Genomic DNA, 17,969 nt, shown 5'->3' on the forward strand with positions numbered 1-17,969 from the left:
AATAGAATCTGACAGTATCTTCATACTATAATCGAGATTAGACTCTCATTGAGAAAATCTAGGATTCGAAAATTAGTCTCCGAAAGCCAACTGCTAAGTTAAATCCCTCCATATCGAAATATTTTAAAATGGTTTAATTTAATGACGCTACAATAATTGGCTTATCATTTTTTTATTCTATGTGGAAAAGTGCAAATCCACTTCAATGTTGATATGACATATTCTTTGAATATCCATTTGTTGGTAACAGCAGCATGTTATACTTTCACTATTTACCTCTGTTCCTGAAATCGACCAAGTTATAATTGTTAAAACTACTTTAATACTCCTTTAATATTACCGGTAGACCTATTATAGTCGGATAGAACATCTTTAACAAATTGAATTTGGGCGTCATTTTCTCTATTGACAATCTATATCTTTGTTTTCTACCATCAATGATTCTATGCTCACCTATCATATATCTCTTCAATGGAACGCGATAGCCCATTTATGAGGCCAAAACTGGGTAAAAACTGTGATGGAATATGCGTGGTAAGTAATTCTCTTACTATTGATATAATATTTTGATGAAAATTGCCAATAAAGGCAATGCTCTGACTTAAAATAAGTTGTATAAGATGGCAAGTATTCGATCCTTAAAAATTATGAATACTAGACTTTTATTTGATAACATTTTAGTATTCATCACTTAGTTATTGAACTCTAATCTATAACTCTAATCTTGGCCCATATACTACTAAAAGAAGACTATAGTAGTCTTTCTCGCCACTCTTGTTTTAATTGTAATACATAATCTTGATGGATAGTTAAGCAATCCACGAAAAGTAAGTGAATATTCGAGAACATTAATCTGTCTAAGGTACTAACGTAATAGTTATTAGGAAGAATCAAATCTGGATACCAACTACGACAATAATAATTACCATGCAATAAAATAGGAAAACTAATAATTTTTAATTGTGTGGAAGACTCAAAATAAAATACTCTTAATTTACGTTACTGACAGGCAAATATAAATCTAAGCAGTTATCAACAGCATCCTCAGTCTTATTTGTGTTCATGTGACATTATGATACATTCACTATCAAAATCTACATAATTGCAACCATATTAACTATTCTTGAATCATGCTATAATGTCCAAAATTTTAATAGTCACGGATCATATATGCAAGTTAGTGGAATAAAACTACAGCAGAATTCTAAAAAGCGGCATATTTCACTGATTCCCTCTGTAAAAATTCAAACTTTTATGTCGATAATAATATACTTGAGCGAAAGATAAGCAGTTTAATGAAAGTTCCGCAACATTCGCTGTGCATTAAATTGCCAACCTTGATGGAAAAATAGTTGCTGCAATAACGTATTGATGTGGAAGTAAAATTCTAATGAATATTGCTCTATCGGCATTGCCTGTTCAAGCGCGTATGATTTAGATTTCAAACATCTAGTTTTAAACTCATATGATTTGATTGTTCCATAATAGATATTAGAAAGAATAATTTGCGAGAATAAAATATGTGGTTTACCAGATGGACTCATCAAGGCAATCTCATCAATATCGAGATGGGATTTTGTGGCGGCCGCTACGCCTCATGTTATACGTTGTTGCTCCGCCATGCTAGCGAATCGAAATCAGTTTGATAGAATGAACATCGCTGAAACTAAATTAATGTACACCTTACACTGGATTTTGCTGGATGCTCGAAGTGAATGCAGTACTGAATGTATTTTATCCATGGAGGTGATCCAATTATTTGTTCAATTAATGGTGCCCCATGCTTACAATCTTAGAGATGCGGACTTAACATTTAGACTAGAAAAAGGTATTAGAATTTGGAAAGCGTTGAGACATCATCAAGCACCAGAGGTACCCGCTTTTACCGGCCAGTCTATTAATCAGAATCCATTATTACAACATAAAATGGTGACTAATTTTGATACTGCTGTAGTGCGATGTTTAACTTCCTCAAATTGGTCAGAACAAGGTATTACTTGGGCTATTATTTATTTGCAGCAACAGCTAACCTACTCTATCAATTCAATGTCTCAGCAATTGCTAGCAGATAGTGATAATATTCGAGAAGCGCGCTCAGCCTCTTGTTCTCGAATGCGCAATACTAAGCGTCATGTCCTTCAACACCAGCAACGAAGTTTAGATCACCGCTCCGGTAAAGAGAATACGCAAACGACCAACCTCACATGTAATCCCTTAATGTTACATCAATTAGCCGTGAATGACATTAGCTGTGGAAATAGTGAAGCAGGAAGCAGTAGTGATATCGATGATGTTGATTCGGCATCTAAGGAAGCCTATGATCTCTATCGTGCTAATATTTCAAATGCATTCTGCCACATCGTCAGGGGTCGAGCAAACCCTAGATTATGTGATTTAATTTGCGCTTATACCTTAACTGTTATAGATTCTAATTTTTTACCCTGGAAGTGCCTAGAACATTATACTAGCCAGGAAAAAGGAAAGCAATTACAGGACATGTTAGCCGTATACATGGGAAAAGAATCGTCTAGTAAATCAGATTTAAGCCATGAGGCTCTTCAACAAGTCGGTCAAGCATATGAGATTTATAATTCTATTTTAATTCTCGTCGTCAATGTATTTAAACATCTTGGTTGCCAGTATGGTTGTGGCGAGGGCATCCGAGGCACACATGGCGATAAACTACGATCCCAAACTATTGATATACTGATACGATTACGTAACACAAGTAAGGTATTTTTTACCGCTTGCCTGAGAAATTTTATCGTCAATAATGCAATACAAGATACTCTAGATTTCTATCATGCTTTATTGGGATTTTGCTGTGCAGAAAGTGGCACAGGTAATGACATGGTACATCCTATGAACAGCCAAAATTTAGGTTCAATAGAAAACTATTTGCTCCTATCGACATTACAGACATTTTTGCATCAATGCCAACAATTTGATAATGCCACTCATCGAAATGCGGTTAGTATTATTATGTCATTAGTAAGAATTAAATGTTATTCTCGAATGTTTTATTTATTTTAATAAAATTGTACTCATATGATATCTTTCTACTTGGCAATATGCTTTTAAAATAAAGGCATTTAGTAAAACTTCCGTCCACCTCAGCCATTATAGGCTGACGAAATGTAATCTCGTTGCTTCTATTAACATGAAATAATGACTTTCCATACTTTGAATAATAGACACTCTCAGGAGAAATTCGCCAATTACTGCGACATATTAGCCATGAATATCCGGACGTTTATTCACGGATTGTTCTAACCATTCTTGTCAAGTCTTGTAAATTATCGAATCGATCACCTGGGCTCTTTAGCAGTAGCGTACCTTGCTCAGATTCTGTTCCTTCATCAGACAGTGATTTTACTGTCTCTTGTTCATCATCATTTTCCGGCAATGCTGATTCATCAGCCGTACATAAACCAAGAAGCTTATTAAAGAAGTTACTAACATCAAGTTTCAAAGAAAGATGTATGTGTGAGTAGCTTATCGTTGACATGAGGCTCATTAGCTATTATATCCTTGATAAAGTACTAATGATGCATCATATAATTATTGCTATTTTTTACTGCACATTCGCATATGAAATTTACGCGAATCTTGCTAATGATATACACTTAGTATTGCCGTAATTAAAATGATTGTGATACAGTGCTTAATAGACTGCGTGATTATAATATTTTAACTATTTGCTAATATGTGTTAGCGGATACAAAAATGAATAAAGGAAGTAGAGGTGAAATATCGCCGAGTCATTTACCATCTAGCAATACTGCCAGTAGTTCCGTTATCCAGGACACTGGAGAGATTACGGAACAGCCAATGACGGATAGAAGTACTCAATCATCGGCTACATATGGTATTTCTATTTCATAATGCAAATAAACTACAACAATAAAATTATTTATAGGATTAAGCTTAGCTATATATAAAGATATAAATTAATATAAAGGCTTTATTATTATTTTAACAGCAAGTAAAAGCCGTAATGACTATGCAGCTGAAAGAATCCACAGCAGAAATACTGGTGCATCTGTGTGGAAAAAGCACTTATCCTTCCTTAAGTTAGGTCAAAAGGCCAAAAAATTACGCCGAGAATCCAGTTAAGTCCTATGCAACGAATTGTATTCATTTATTATTATGTTACCAATTCCTTATAAATAATGCCGGATGCCTTCTACTAGTTTCATTTAAATTCACGAATTACAGGCTGATAATTCATATTCTCATGTGAATCGAAACTAATAACGTAAAGGTATATTCGCTAATTACTATAAAACAAATTTTACCTCAATCACCCCTGGAATAGGCATTTTATCCGAAGAAGGTTCTGCTTACGCTAACTCAAGTGCTAGTATTCAAGCAATGGAAATTAAGAAATATTTAGAAAATTTAAATTGTGGAGTTTTGGATTTTTCCTTTTTAATTGAATGCTCCCAACCAGGCTCTGTGCCTAGCCCCGCTTTGTTAACTGCCATATTCAATCTGGTATGTCGTAAGTGACTCATTATGCTTATCATCTATATCAATCTTAAATTTCATGCCTACTACATTAATGATTCCAATAAATTTAAAGCTAATATGTTATCCGCTTAAATATGTATCACTAAATATTTTAAAAATGACTGATGTTGCTATGCATAGCATACAATACAATGCTATAGTCAATAAATTCTGTTAGACCGTTTTAGTAATAGCAACACATATACAAAAACGATTATAAAATTTCTGAATAGAAATCACCGATTGTTGCGAGGGCTCTTATTTTTGCTCAACTTGCTCATCTTGTGAATCGATGCCGTCATAACGAATGGCCCACATGGATGACGAGAAATTATTTACAAGGTAAGTAAGAGTTTAAAATTCGTTAACTAAATGAAATGTAACCTAGATATTTAAACATAGCATACAGTAATTAAAAGAATATTTTATAATGCTTTACTAATAGTCATGATCATTGAAATTGTATAGGTCGTTCGACTACAGCTGTTAAACGGCGAAACGCTCGTCATAAGCAAGCAGTAGCTGAATCATTTTATCAATGGGGTGTTGCCATCGGCAATAAATTAAGGGAGTTACACGAAAGTGAAACAATTGCAAAACATAACAGTGCAGAAGCCCATTTTGAACCTTGTAAGCTCTTATTCTCGATCATTAAGCTATAAAAAAATTAGCAAGACCATCTTTGAGCTAACTTAAAAATGTTTATAGTGTCATCTTTTATTCAATACAAATTATTTTCATACATTCCTTAAATGAATCCGGGATTACAGTTGAGATCACCACCTCTTGTCCCTATTCATTGAAGCTCGTTGCTTGCCAATTAATCTATGAAATTACGGCATTTTTTGTGGAAAATCCAAGTGTGAAGACAAAAATCGATAACTACATATCGCCTAGGAGAGAGGAGCCTCGTAGTAGCAGAGCAAGTGTTAAGCAGACTGTCGGTTTCAAGAGACGAAGGAGGACTATTCGAGTTAGTACCATAGTTTTACTCCAAATAAATTAAAATCTATTTCGAATATCGTATATAGAGATTAGATTATGTAGCGATAATTGACTTAAGAATTTCCATTTGAATTTTATATCAGCAAAAATCCAGAGCTAGCAGTGCAAATTCCTCTCCACGCTCAAGAAGGACGTCCAATGTTGAAATAAATGATGATGACAGCCCGCTTAAAGTGTCGAGTCAAAGTTTTGATGACCGAAAACCTATTAAAAGCCCAAGTGCAAGTGTTAAAGGTGCCCCTGCCAATTTATTTGAAAGGAGACATTCTTCAGTGAAATTGGCTAGGACTGTGGTCTATGGCATATCAACAAGTATTTATTCACCGCGCATGCATGGCGGGCGTACTAGCATTTCTAAATCATGGCGTAAAAAATCAAGTATGGCAGCTGCAGAAGTAGAAGTAGAAGCAAAGGATGATGATAGCAGTATTTTTAAACGTAGGAGCACAAAGAGGAGAAGGCAGTCGCCTCTAGACAGAACCATATCTGCGGAACTGGGTGGTGTAGAAAATAGACGACGTTTTATGTCAACTAGAGTCCGTAAAACCAGTAAAGGATCCACGATAAGCAATTCATTCCGACAAAGACTCATCCATACAGCAAGAAAATTCGAACAATCAGAGGATAATGAGCCAACATCCCCAACAGTAAAATCTAATTTTGATATTGATTCGTTCCCTTGGATTCGGTCAGTTCTACAGCTATGCACAGATAAAGACTTCAGCTGCAAATGTTTGCAGCAAGGTAACAGTAAATGTTATGTTAGCTGTCATCGCTTTCAGACCGATTGTTGCTACCAACTTTCGAACATCATGAAGCTAGTTTGCAGTCGAATTCATATACCCGATGAGTTATTTATTGCCATTTTGACATCAAGCAAGAGTCCATATGAAAATTTTACTTCATCAAATAAAAGATTAACTCCGTTTTTAACTTACTTAGATAAAGATGTAAGTGGTTCATGTTCGAGCTATATTAGACTTTATTTAACTACATGCATTTGCCTATTTTTTATTACTCGATTCGTGGCAATTGTTAATTATATTTCGCTAATGATGAATTTTTACAATTCCTAGATGTCTTGCATTGCTTGCTCACCATTTTCAGTCATGTCAACTGCTGCAGCAACTTTGCCTGATTCAACCTATGAAAGCCTTATTCCTGTAACATGGCAATTGCTGTTAGAATCGGAATTAAAATTATCGTCTGTTGCTTGTAAGTAATATAGTTAAAACCAAATCTCCCATGTCTCATATTTCATCGACTCCTTATAATAATCTGCCTTCCTTTCTTCAATTCTAGCTACAGTTTTCCTCTTGGCCTCTTCCAGGAAAGAGGAATATGTGCAAGAACTCCTTCGAGGCGAATTTAACTCAAAAGATGCTTCACGTATCGTTAAATGTATCCAAAGGTTTGTACAAAAGTACTATTGCCTGAAATTTTAAATTATTAAGTTTATCGTTTCATAAATATAATTTAAGTTACGTTATAACTCTACCTTTTCATTTAGGTTTAGCATCTTATGGAGGAATCGATATAATATGTCTCCTAAGCTTCCGCATGCCGCTTATAAATATTTTAAGGTAGTGGAGAATGTATTGTTCAGAAGAATAAATGATGGTTGCTATTTTTACTTTCTATCGCTATTTTTTTTAAACTCTAGTTCGGGCCACCACGTGTTAAATTTACTTTACCTTCTCCTGCCTTGGGTCTACCAGCGCAAGCTGTGCCAGATATTTCGTGGGTTTTTGCATCACACTACAGAAATCCTGGAGACCTGGATGATAAGGTAACTTTTGAATAATTGTGATTCAAATTCGTAATGATAGAGCAGTTGGACTGGTGTAATCACAAATCATTTATCCGCAGAATCAATGTCATTAAGAAGGATGCAGCGAATTCTATTACCCTATCAAGCTTTTTAAACAACTTCATGTACTTTTCTTAATCTATTACTTTAGCTTTCCATAGTTGGTTACCGAACTGAAGTAATCTCTCAAAGAAGAGAAAAAAAAGAAAAAGAAATAGCACAAATGAAAGCAAATCAGAGAGAAAACTATAAATTGCTCTCCATACCGCTGATATCGCACGCCTGTAACCAAGACGAAGGCGAAGGTTAGCCGCAGTATCGTCATTTATTCCAAGAACTTATGTTTAAATAGTTTGCGTGGTGATATTATCCTTGCTATGAATGTAATGTTGTTTATTCTAATACTATAAACCAGAAACCGAAGGGCAAGATAAGGAATACAATCGAATCATGCAACAACCTTTCTTTCCTCCTTCGCTCACTGCTTCGGTAATTGATTTAATAGCATGCCTGGAAAATGCTGCTACGGATTTTAACGGCGTATCTGGTAAACTTTTATTCAATTACTTCAGTTATAATTGAATTATTGATATAACGTTCAAGAAGTCCTTTCGCTGCCTTAATTACAAATTTATAGCTGACGTACCGCTTTGATTTATCGACGTAGTTATGAAAACTAGCTTGCAAGTAATATGGTCTTGTCTGGTTGAAGAACCATCGCTGTTTTTTCGACATTTTATCGAAAATTTGTTGGATCGTGGTTCTCAGGTAAAGCTATTTCACAATTACTCACACTGGTACCAAAGGTGTCGTGACTACAATGTCTCTACAAAAGATAGCATTTCCAACCTACAAGTGCTCATAAATACTGTTTCATTAAAAGTTTGCTCTCGCTGTTTTCAATTTAGGATTTACTACTGCAATCCATTCGTAAGCTTTTGCTTTGCTTACCTTATCTACCTCAGGCTGCAGCTCATTTTTTACTGAATCATTTGGTATGAAGCATACATAGATTGCTAAATCATAGTATTAACAACGCTAATGCACTTTATCGAAATTTAACTTTTTTTGATCGCTACCTTGGCTGCTAAACAATTAAGATTGCTTAACCTTGTAGTACATTTCGCTTCGGTTAGGTTGGAGTTGTAATGCATCAAGTCAATAATCCAACAGAATTTTCCAAGCGCTCCATCATGTCTGTAATGTCAGTAGTATGGCAGGTAAAATTTATTGTTCGGTAGATTACAAGAATATGACACATTTAGCTAGAAAAATATTACCCTTAATATTTTACCTATCCCTCAGGTTGCTTCTCACGTCCATGATGTCAAGTTGAAAGATATCAAAGCCACTCTTCGAAAGGAGCAAAGCGATGTAAAAATTTAAAGACATACTATCCTATTAATTGCAGCTAAATAAGCCTAGCATTCTCAATACTGTAGCATTTTTAAATGTAATTTTCGAATTTTTAGTCGACGGTATTAATTTGCGCTGGAGGTCCGGGAGCTAAGGTAAATACAAACTAAAAACACTTGATAGTTATCTATTACCTGATTTCAGCTGCAATATAAAGTATTCATTACAAAATGCTGTTATTTTGACAGAACGTTATTTTATGAACTAAAATTTTATCTTACAGAAATTAAAGATTTTTTCACCGGAAAATCTAGAAACTGCTATTGAAGTGCCGCTGCATGAGGTCAAATTGCTATCACGTATTAATTTACCGCTAGTCTAGGGCATTAAGTTGTTATTTTCGTGCAAAATATTAAGAAGTAAAAAGGTTTATATTTCCTTTAATTTTTACAAGTAGGACATGCAAATGGGACGTGTTTACGATTTTGCCATTGCTCGATCACATTCACATCGCGACGAGTATTGCTTAATAGACCAGAAGTCGGGTAAAGCAAATCATACTTTCATATCACCTAAGATCATTTAATTTTGCTGCTTACAGAACCAAAGAAGTTTAAGCTTTACTCTCAGCAAATTTTAAATATCGAATCTTCAAATAAGCGATTCTTTCATATCCTTAGATTATGTTTTCGACTCAAAAGACTATGTCATAGATTTCTACAGTCATCGTAACAATCCACCACCTAATTTGTTGATTAAGAAATTATCTCGCAATGACAAGGAGCAACGAATTTCTGCACAGGTGTGGCTGATGTAAACTAAAATAGTAAAATAGTTACAGTATTGATGAAATAATGAAGTATCACTGACCATTTAATCCAATTGCAGCTTTTCTAATAAATTCTACTACAGTGAATATTTCAATGATACCACATTAAATCTTATAAATTTAAAAGATTATAACTAGAAAATTGGCAGAAGTCGGGAAATTACTTTTCACCCAAGTGCTAGTCCACGTTGATGATAATCAGGTAATAAACGAAATGCTTAGCATTAAGCTAGCTATTGAAAAATCAGATATGACATAAATTAATTATCATATTTGTACAAATAATCTTTTCTTGAAAAGCACTTTACTGGTGAATGTTTATTTTAATCTTGAATAGATCTTACAGCAATCCTTACAGCTCCATTCTGATTTAGTGAAGCTGCAATCATTCCCTAGGACCGCAATTGATGTCGATTTCGTTCTTTGTGGTATAGAGACCTATGGTCGTGTAAGTGGGCGCAATTTACTTTATATGGAACCTTGAGAAGCACTTGAAATTAGTGGCTGAGCTACACATCTTTATTATCAAGAGTGGCTTAACATTGGCCTTGCTATGTTTTATTTATAGGAATTAATCACTACAGATATTGTGCAAAGGCTTTCATGGATTAACTTTATCTTGGAATTGTTTCAAGGAATTGGTTCGACATCGTCATATTTATGGTCTGATGAATTCACGTCGTATATTAATATCATTAACGGAGCAATATTAATGCATAGTGAAGAGGTTATAATCCTGAGATCTGGTCTGGCAGTGTTTATAAAAATTGCTCAACAATTTGGTCAATCGTTTATAAATAATTGCGGGTATATTACGCTTACCACTTATAATACCTAGCAAATCTTGAAATGAAAGTGTTACTTTAATTAATATAATATATATATTACATCTAATAGAATAATTGCTTCTACCAATGTCAATGCTTTAATTCTTCAAAATTTCTATATTCCAGTTATAATTGCATCCTGCCGACATTAATACAAATATATGCTCACCATTATCATAATTCGTTGGCTAAGCAAGCCATAGAGGTAAGCATATAGCGTTAATTCACCTTATCTAGTAGTATGTATGCCGTCAATACTATATTATTACATTAAGTATAATAACCATCTGGCATAAATTACTCTAATCATGTCATCTATTGTATTCCAATTAGTTTACATGGAGTCAATTCTATGCAATACATAGGAGCCCTTTCTTACTCCGGGTATAATTGAAATCGTTAATATTATGACAATTTTAGTTCAACTATTTCAATCAATGCATTTAGTAATCGTGAAACCGAATTCGTTCTAATAATGTAACCAAACTGAAAATTTAAATTTTCTTCGCTCTGCTAATACATTAAATAACTTGAGCCTTCTTTAAGTTAATTGTTTTTTTCTACGGAAACCGTAAGTGCCTCGCTATAATAGAACCTTTGCTATCAAAGCCAAACATTGCCGTGAACGAAACCGAAAAAGTAAGTAATTTACAATAATATTAGTGGATAATATCGAAAAAAGTAAAACCAATACTAACAATGAGTTATACCTCAGATATCAGCTCACAACATGTTTTCCTTATTGATGTCCATGGAATCGAAACCGAGTGATCCGATTGGTATTCTTGATCTTTTCGAAAATTTACCCAAAGCAGCAGTATGCAGCGATTCAAAATTCCAATTCAACATCTTCTATTTTATTTTACGTAGCAATAATTAGAAAGTTTTACTCGAATAATTACCGAAATAATTTCCATCTAGTGCTGATATTCAAGTTCTGTGTTTTAATCTAATTTGACTTAACCTTTTGCAGGACAACTGCTACGATTCTGTAGATTGGCAATTCGACTTTAAATTAGTTATTCGCCTCTGTGTAGTAGTATTTGTTTATGCACCAGAAAGTAAAAGAAGCTTTCAGTTAATGGTAAAGTAGCTAATACATAATTTGTTCCCGGTTTCGACAGCAGTTTATCTACTTTATTGACTAACTTTCATTTTAAACATGCTAGAGTATTCTCAATTTATTATTGCCCTACTATTACGATCATCTCCGAGAGAAAACCCGAGTGAGCAAACAAAAACTTATTGATTGCAAGCTTGAAGTGGATGCTCTAAACGAAATTGCTTCTTCCATCCATTTATTACTGAAGAACAGTAAATTCATGGCAAAGTTAGCTTTCATCATTACTAATTAATATGATATATCTTTATCATTTCTTGTTTAAAAGTAGTGAAAAATACAGAGCATTTTTGCGTAATTACTTAGGAGTTTTACCATACCGCAAAAGTTATATAATCATTATGTACTGCATGGTGATAACAAGTACAAAAGGAAAGATATGGAAAGCAGCAATCATAGTGTATTCATTGATGTAACAAGTTCCATAACTGCTAATCAAACATTTAGTTTAACTCGGCAATCAACACCCCCTTACAGGTAAGGCTCTCAAAATACAAATGGTAAACGGTAATTTAGACGGAGAAAAACTTCTTGCTTTCAAATTTACCACAATTCTAAACTAATACTGATTTTTGGAATTCGATCTTCTATTACAGGCAGGGAACCTTCGAACAGGCATCTATGTTTCGTGAAGGCGAAAAATATGATGGTGGTGCACGGATCAAAGATAGTCAACGCGGAGACTATCTACTATCTATCGTGTCTACATTTGTCACAGTACACTTGCAACGTCTAACTGAATTAAGTCATTACTTACCAAGGCAATATTCCATTTCTGACGTCTTTGATAATAATTGCTTTACGGTAAAATCAATTACTGAGAAAAATCATTAATATAATCAGATCCTTTTTATTAACAAATATGATCACTTTATTACATTTATGATAGATTATTACCGATGTGACCGTATCTTTATTCAAGCTGGCTCTTTATGACTCTAGTGTAATGCGAAATGTGAATATCTCTAGGTAATGGCATTGCTTTGACTCGCTGGTAGTTATGACTTGAAATTTACCTTCTATCACGACATAATCTAGATATTTTACACAAATTATGCCTGCAATTGACTGGCTACACCCAAATTTGTTCAAGTATTTTCGATCATTTATGAAGAAGTTAGATAAAGTACTTCATAGTTCAGCTAGAATGCAAGCATTCCAGGTATGGTCATCAATTAAGTGATGGATTATATTTGTAGATACTGCAACCTAAGCTAAGATATCGAGAATAAAAATAATATCATAAAATAGTCTAGCTTACTTCATTATTGCGCTGTTATATTGATTAATATCATCATTGCTACATGGTTTTAGACATCCCAAAGTTGTGAATTAATCGTGTCTCTGGCAAAAGGTGATTGTCAGTAAATGCAAATAAACTGAAATATTTACAGCGTTTAAGAAAATATTTTGGCATACCGTTGATAAACACGTAAAAAGAATAAGACAACCTCTTAACTTTCTTTTTTCTTAGGATTGACTACGATCATTCAGAAAAAGAAAGAATTAGCTGGTGTTCAAACAGTACAGGTTGTTTTAAATTAAAATTTTAACATGATCCTATGATGTAAACCACTAATGATTTAGTATTACGAAAGTATTGTATTATTAAAGTAAAATTATGTCTTGTCAATAGGGAGTAATCAGTAGCTTAGTATCCTTTCTATACGAAAATGTCCCTCCATTTGATGAAGGAATTTCTGGATACAATGATACAACTTTAAATAGAGTACCCGATGCCTTCCAACAAGCAGTGCTTGACTTGGTAGTTGTTGAACTTTATACAGTTAAAGAATTTTCATGTTTAAGAGCAGCTTGCAATAACGACTTCGAGTTTGGAGATAAAACCGAAAAAGAGCTGGTCTTTATCCGCTTTTTGATACCTCTAACCTTCCAAATTGCCAAGCATAATTTCTTAGGCATGAAACTAACTTTTGAATATATTAAGAATGAGTGATTGATCCTTTGTTGACAGCTTAAATACAATACTTTGTGTCATGCTTTGACTAGAACAAGCAAATAAAGTTTTAAAAACTTATTATGACATTATTATAGGTGAAGACTGCTGCGTCTTGTATCCTGACATAGTTTTCTTAATGAAGTGTTACCTAAGTGCCCTAGCTAATCAAAGCAAACAACGCCGAAAACTGATGCAGTTTATGCCAGAATTAATTGGCCATCCCCCTAATAGTTTGCATTGCGGTAGTTTTAGCTTCTTACCGAGAAAGAACCTGTCGAAACTAAATGAAAATAAAATAGAACAATTGCAACATATAGCATTCCTAGGTAATGTAACTTTGATGTTGATTATTTCTTTGCTTACGGTGAAGCTACTTTGAGTATTAAGTTGGTAAAACATTGGATTAATTTCGTAAGTGTGGCAATTGTCTTTGTATCGTTTTATGAAAGGTCTAAAAGTCTTGATTACCAGTTTCCATAAAGTACTCGGAAATCATTGGCTGCTACTGAGTAAATTTATCCAAGAATATTTCACAACGGAAATCGGTATGAGTATTCGGAAATTAAAATTTTTACCCTTTTAGTAACAGAAACACCTATCTATGACCATAAAGGTGTATTCCTACAAATAAAGTATTGCATATATATGTTAAAACTAAAGCCCGAATCCCATATTTATATTTAAAGCAGCACAAGGTATTTAAATACTTTAGGTACTAGAGTTTATATTGCAGATAGAATAATTATGAAATTACTATCGTTTATTGTTGGGAATTGTTTAAGTTGAGAAATGTCGACTCAATACATTTTATCTCTTCAATCTTGATCTAGACAATGAATGCTTAAGAATAGCACTTTTGGACTTTATTAAATTTACCATGATGTATAGAACTCCGTTATATCTACATCTGCTACCGTTTGTCAAGTCTTCATTAGTGAGGATTACAAATTTAATTGGTCTTGTTATCAACTGCATATAGTAGCAGATATAAGATACCCCTAATCCTTTTAAATGACGAAGCACGTATATGTCTTTTTGTCTTTTTAGACAGAATTATTTGAAAAGAAGGACAGAAATGAGATCATGAAGCAGCAAATTATCGAAATTCAGCAAATTTCAATGCAGCCTTTCTTTGATAGCGCAGAATCTTGCTTAAGCAGACTATATGACGAATTTGAAAAAATTACGTTTACGAAATTGGTTTTAATCGATAGTGAGAACATTCAAGACGATGAAATTAATTCTATACTTGATACGCCTACAAGTAACAAACTCTTAGTCAGAAGTAAGAGCTATCCATTAATGTTCAACGAATTTGCTAGTAACCGTGATGATGATGAAATCGTCCATCATGATCGTAGTATAACACAAGCTACAGTTTTCTGTTCAAAGCTAAGTATTAATAAAGCTAGGATTAATTTTATGATTGATAAGCATCGTTGTAGAACTGAAGATATCAAAAAGGCTAAATCTGCCGAAGAAATTGTAACAGAAATAACTTGCTCCAATGAAAGTGAAAATTGTAACGAATGTGACAATCAGGATTTACGAGAGACGATACTATAGCCAGAAGACTGATACTGTTCTATTATTAAATTAACGTTTTATTAATTAATAAGAACTTATTAAATTTTTCTAAACTTCTGAAACGTGTAAAGTCTTGTAAAGTCTTGTAAAGATATTATGGTCCAAGTTAACTAAATAAGCAGATGTTCACAAGTTAACTTTAAATTAATAATATTTGAAAGTTCGTATGAGTAAACGATTATATTTATTGGATAACATATACTTAAACATAGCATTTAAATAAACGTTTGATGACAAATCGTTTTCCAAATTAATCACATATTGATGCTTGGGCATTATCTAGTGATTGCGTCATTGGCCAAGATCATTAGATCCTTTAATAATATTATCGACAGTCATTCTTAGTTCTAAATGAATTTTCGATAATTCTCTAGAGAAAATATTTAGACTAAACGCTTACAAAATTAATTGTAATATGCCAGCATAGCTAATGTATAGATTCATTTCCACAGTTTTCAAAGATACTTGGTAGTTTATAACGAAGAAATAGAAGGAGATATTGCTTATGCAACAGTCAACTGTGATTTACTTGAATTCGATATAAATTTAGTACCGTAGTTTTTGACATGATTTAACGCTTTAGAGTATAGCGTGGATTTAATAATTTGATATTTAGTTTTAAAATGCCGATTATATGCTTTAATATACTGGTACAGATATTGGAGTAGCAAATCTGAGAAGCAAGTCATTTTAATTAGATATTGAAGAGACATTATTGTGTTTAGGTCTTAAATAGTAGCTGTATGAAATCTAGCTAGATTTTCTTATCTGTCTACATTTATCATAAATATTGTTAAATTAGCTATATAAATGAGTAGGCAGACAATCTATTCTCTTCCGCATTCAAGAACGTATGAAAATGCAGATATTCACGTATATCAATAACAGTATTATGTATTTCATGGTATACGATAGCTTTCTTATGGCCGTATTTTTACAGTGCTGAGGCGCAGAGAAACTTCATAATATGGTCTACGTGGCAATCCTAGTGATATTTTAAGATCTGTGACAAAATTTAAAATTTATCGTAATTAATCTTATAAATTAGACTGCTTTTCATGAGTCTCTGGTAGAGCAATGGGTCTGTTGATACTTGTCACAATTGACCAACTATTTTCACCCGTATTACTAACGGTTAATTTGCGAGCGGTGCCTGGTTTTCTGACATTACTTTTTCCTTCGGAGAAAATAGATTCGTACGGATCAGCCTGACTGCGTCTTTTTTTACGGATACGATAGATGATATAGGCGAGTGCTATCAAACCGGCAAGAATAAGGCAACCAACTGCTGCAATAATAGCGATATAGGTTACTTCCTCTGTTCAAAGGAATTGAAATGACATATTAATGGCTTTTAAAGGTTAATACAATCTCAACAGAGTTGACATATTGGAAATATCTTAGCGAAATAAATATCTAACGTTATAACTACTGAATATTTAGGCACGAAATGGCTCTCAATGATTGTGACGTAAAATAACAGCATTTTTAGCTACCAGGAAATAACTTATAAAACGTCTATAATTGTACTAGCATCATTATTTCCTATTCTTTGTATTTTGTAATACTCGCAATCTAGTGTACTGTTGCATTGCTGCTTCCCAACCTAACTGATTTAAGAAATATACAATACAAGCTCTGAGATCGTAGGCGCGAAATCGTTGCCGATCGCAAGTAATCTACTGCAGCTAGCAATAAAAACTGAGTAGTAATTTATAATTTGTAAAGGAAGGATTGTTTTCATACGGAACAATTGTTTACTTGATATATATTGGATTACCGTTTGTGGTTCGTACCAAAAGATTCGTCGAATTTCTTGAACTGCTCATGATATGTCATTTAGATATCGTGATTCTGTAGATTTTGAGCCCAATTAATGTGTTGCATAAGCCATACCAAATGGATCTAGTAATGGTGGTACCAACGGGAAGATTGATTGATTGATGGGGAAATTATGAAATTTGAGAATAACTGAGGCTAAAGGTGTGTCTATTCTATCTAGACTTGGGCGTTGTTTTTCGTAACTTATAGAAAAATCAATCCTGGAACGTGATCATACGAATAACGTTAGAAATAAAAAAGGAATGAAGAAAACGAAATAAAACCAAAGAAATATGCTATTTCTCTTGTGCTTGTATGACAGAAATATTAAAGCTAAGTAGCAGATTTGATGAAGACTAATTCCAATACACTTTGTATTCCTAACTGATTCCATCAAGTTTAACCCTCAAACTAATGGAAACAATCAAACAGGTTGATTTTGCGATTGTAGTCTAAAAAGTATAGTATATTTATAGTACTCGACTTAGTGTAATCATTCAATTACTTTTAATTATAAATTAATTTAGTTACATTGCAAGTGACTGATAAATTAACCACTTTACGGCTGAGACAGTAAATCAGTTTATCAAACTTCTAGCACCGAAAACGCTCTTAAAATATACAATTTTAATACTCTATATCTTAAATTGTTAAGTAGCGTAATCTGATATAACTCACGCTGTTAACTTGTTTTTGATGAAATCGTTGATATATCATAGCAAAGCCGTTTTTATTTATAGTAAAAGAATTTAAGTTTCATAGCGAGACATTTACCTACAAACTGGAATCGTAAATTTATCTCCAGTTAGTCCTACTGTGATTTGCTCTTAAAATAATTAAGTATCTACTGCGAGCGTAAAATACTATAGAAAATCATTAGTAAAATAGTACTTTGACTACTCCTTTGTGTATTGTGCAAGAGTAAAAGAGTAAATAAATTATGCTCCGTTACTATCATACATAAATAAAGCGGTAGTTTTATACCTAACCTATGAGTTGATAATATTCAATGTCCTAGTAAATAAGCTAGCAAAAAAAGATCATGAATATGTTGCGATGAAGGTTGCAGTTAGGCGTAGCTTTACCAGAAAAATCAAATTGTTATGCAGATGAGCATTAGTATAATAAGAACAATTATAAAG

The 17,969-nt window shown here is 33.4% G+C and overlaps 3 protein-coding genes across 3 annotated transcripts; 2 read left to right on the top strand and 1 right to left on the bottom strand.

Annotated features, from left to right (window-relative positions):
* Window positions 1–471: 471 nt before the first annotated feature.
* Window positions 472–13,416, top strand: TRIADDRAFT_59645 (uncharacterized protein; the record flags this gene model as incomplete). The annotated part of the gene is made up of 38 exons (XM_002115533.1): window positions 472–534; window positions 1,489–2,970; window positions 3,195–3,480; window positions 3,716–3,868; window positions 3,983–4,111; window positions 4,319–4,497; window positions 4,746–4,854; window positions 4,981–5,142; window positions 5,283–5,485; window positions 5,601–6,467; window positions 6,594–6,732; window positions 6,820–6,928; window positions 7,028–7,100; window positions 7,181–7,306; window positions 7,479–7,632; window positions 7,743–7,874; window positions 7,995–8,095; window positions 8,236–8,322; window positions 8,464–8,547; window positions 8,633–8,701; window positions 8,800–8,838; window positions 8,967–9,026; window positions 9,141–9,228; window positions 9,364–9,485; window positions 9,640–9,714; window positions 9,850–9,960; window positions 10,081–10,239; window positions 10,410–10,544; window positions 10,916–10,978; window positions 11,313–11,423; window positions 11,509–11,669; window positions 11,766–11,936; window positions 12,056–12,263; window positions 12,349–12,428; window positions 12,498–12,621; window positions 12,774–12,813; window positions 12,934–12,989; window positions 13,096–13,416. The coding sequence occupies 38 exons, from the start codon at window positions 472–474 to the stop codon at window positions 13,414–13,416; spliced, it is 6,831 nt and encodes a 2,276-aa protein (XP_002115569.1).
* Window positions 13,417–13,555: 139 nt separating this feature from the next.
* TRIADDRAFT_59646 (uncharacterized protein) lies at window positions 13,556–14,985 on the top strand (the record flags this gene model as incomplete). The annotated part of the gene is made up of 4 exons (XM_002115534.1): window positions 13,556–13,745; window positions 13,869–13,964; window positions 14,053–14,114; window positions 14,467–14,985. 4 exons carry the CDS (start codon window positions 13,556–13,558, stop codon window positions 14,983–14,985), a joined length of 867 nt encoding a protein of 288 aa, XP_002115570.1.
* A 1,058-nt stretch (window positions 14,986–16,043) lies between these two features.
* On the bottom strand, window positions 16,044–16,845 carry TRIADDRAFT_59647 (uncharacterized protein; the record flags this gene model as incomplete). The annotated part of the gene is made up of 2 exons (XM_002115654.1): window positions 16,044–16,324; window positions 16,803–16,845. The coding sequence occupies 2 exons, from the start codon at window positions 16,843–16,845 to the stop codon at window positions 16,044–16,046; spliced, it is 324 nt and encodes a 107-aa protein (XP_002115690.1).
* Between the last annotated feature and the right edge of the window lie 1,124 nt (window positions 16,846–17,969).

This window comes from Trichoplax adhaerens, genomic scaffold (genome assembly GCF_000150275.1).
Source record: "Trichoplax adhaerens TRIADscaffold_11 genomic scaffold, whole genome shotgun sequence".
Taxonomy (NCBI): Eukaryota; Metazoa; Placozoa; class Uniplacotomia; order Trichoplacea; family Trichoplacidae; genus Trichoplax; species Trichoplax adhaerens.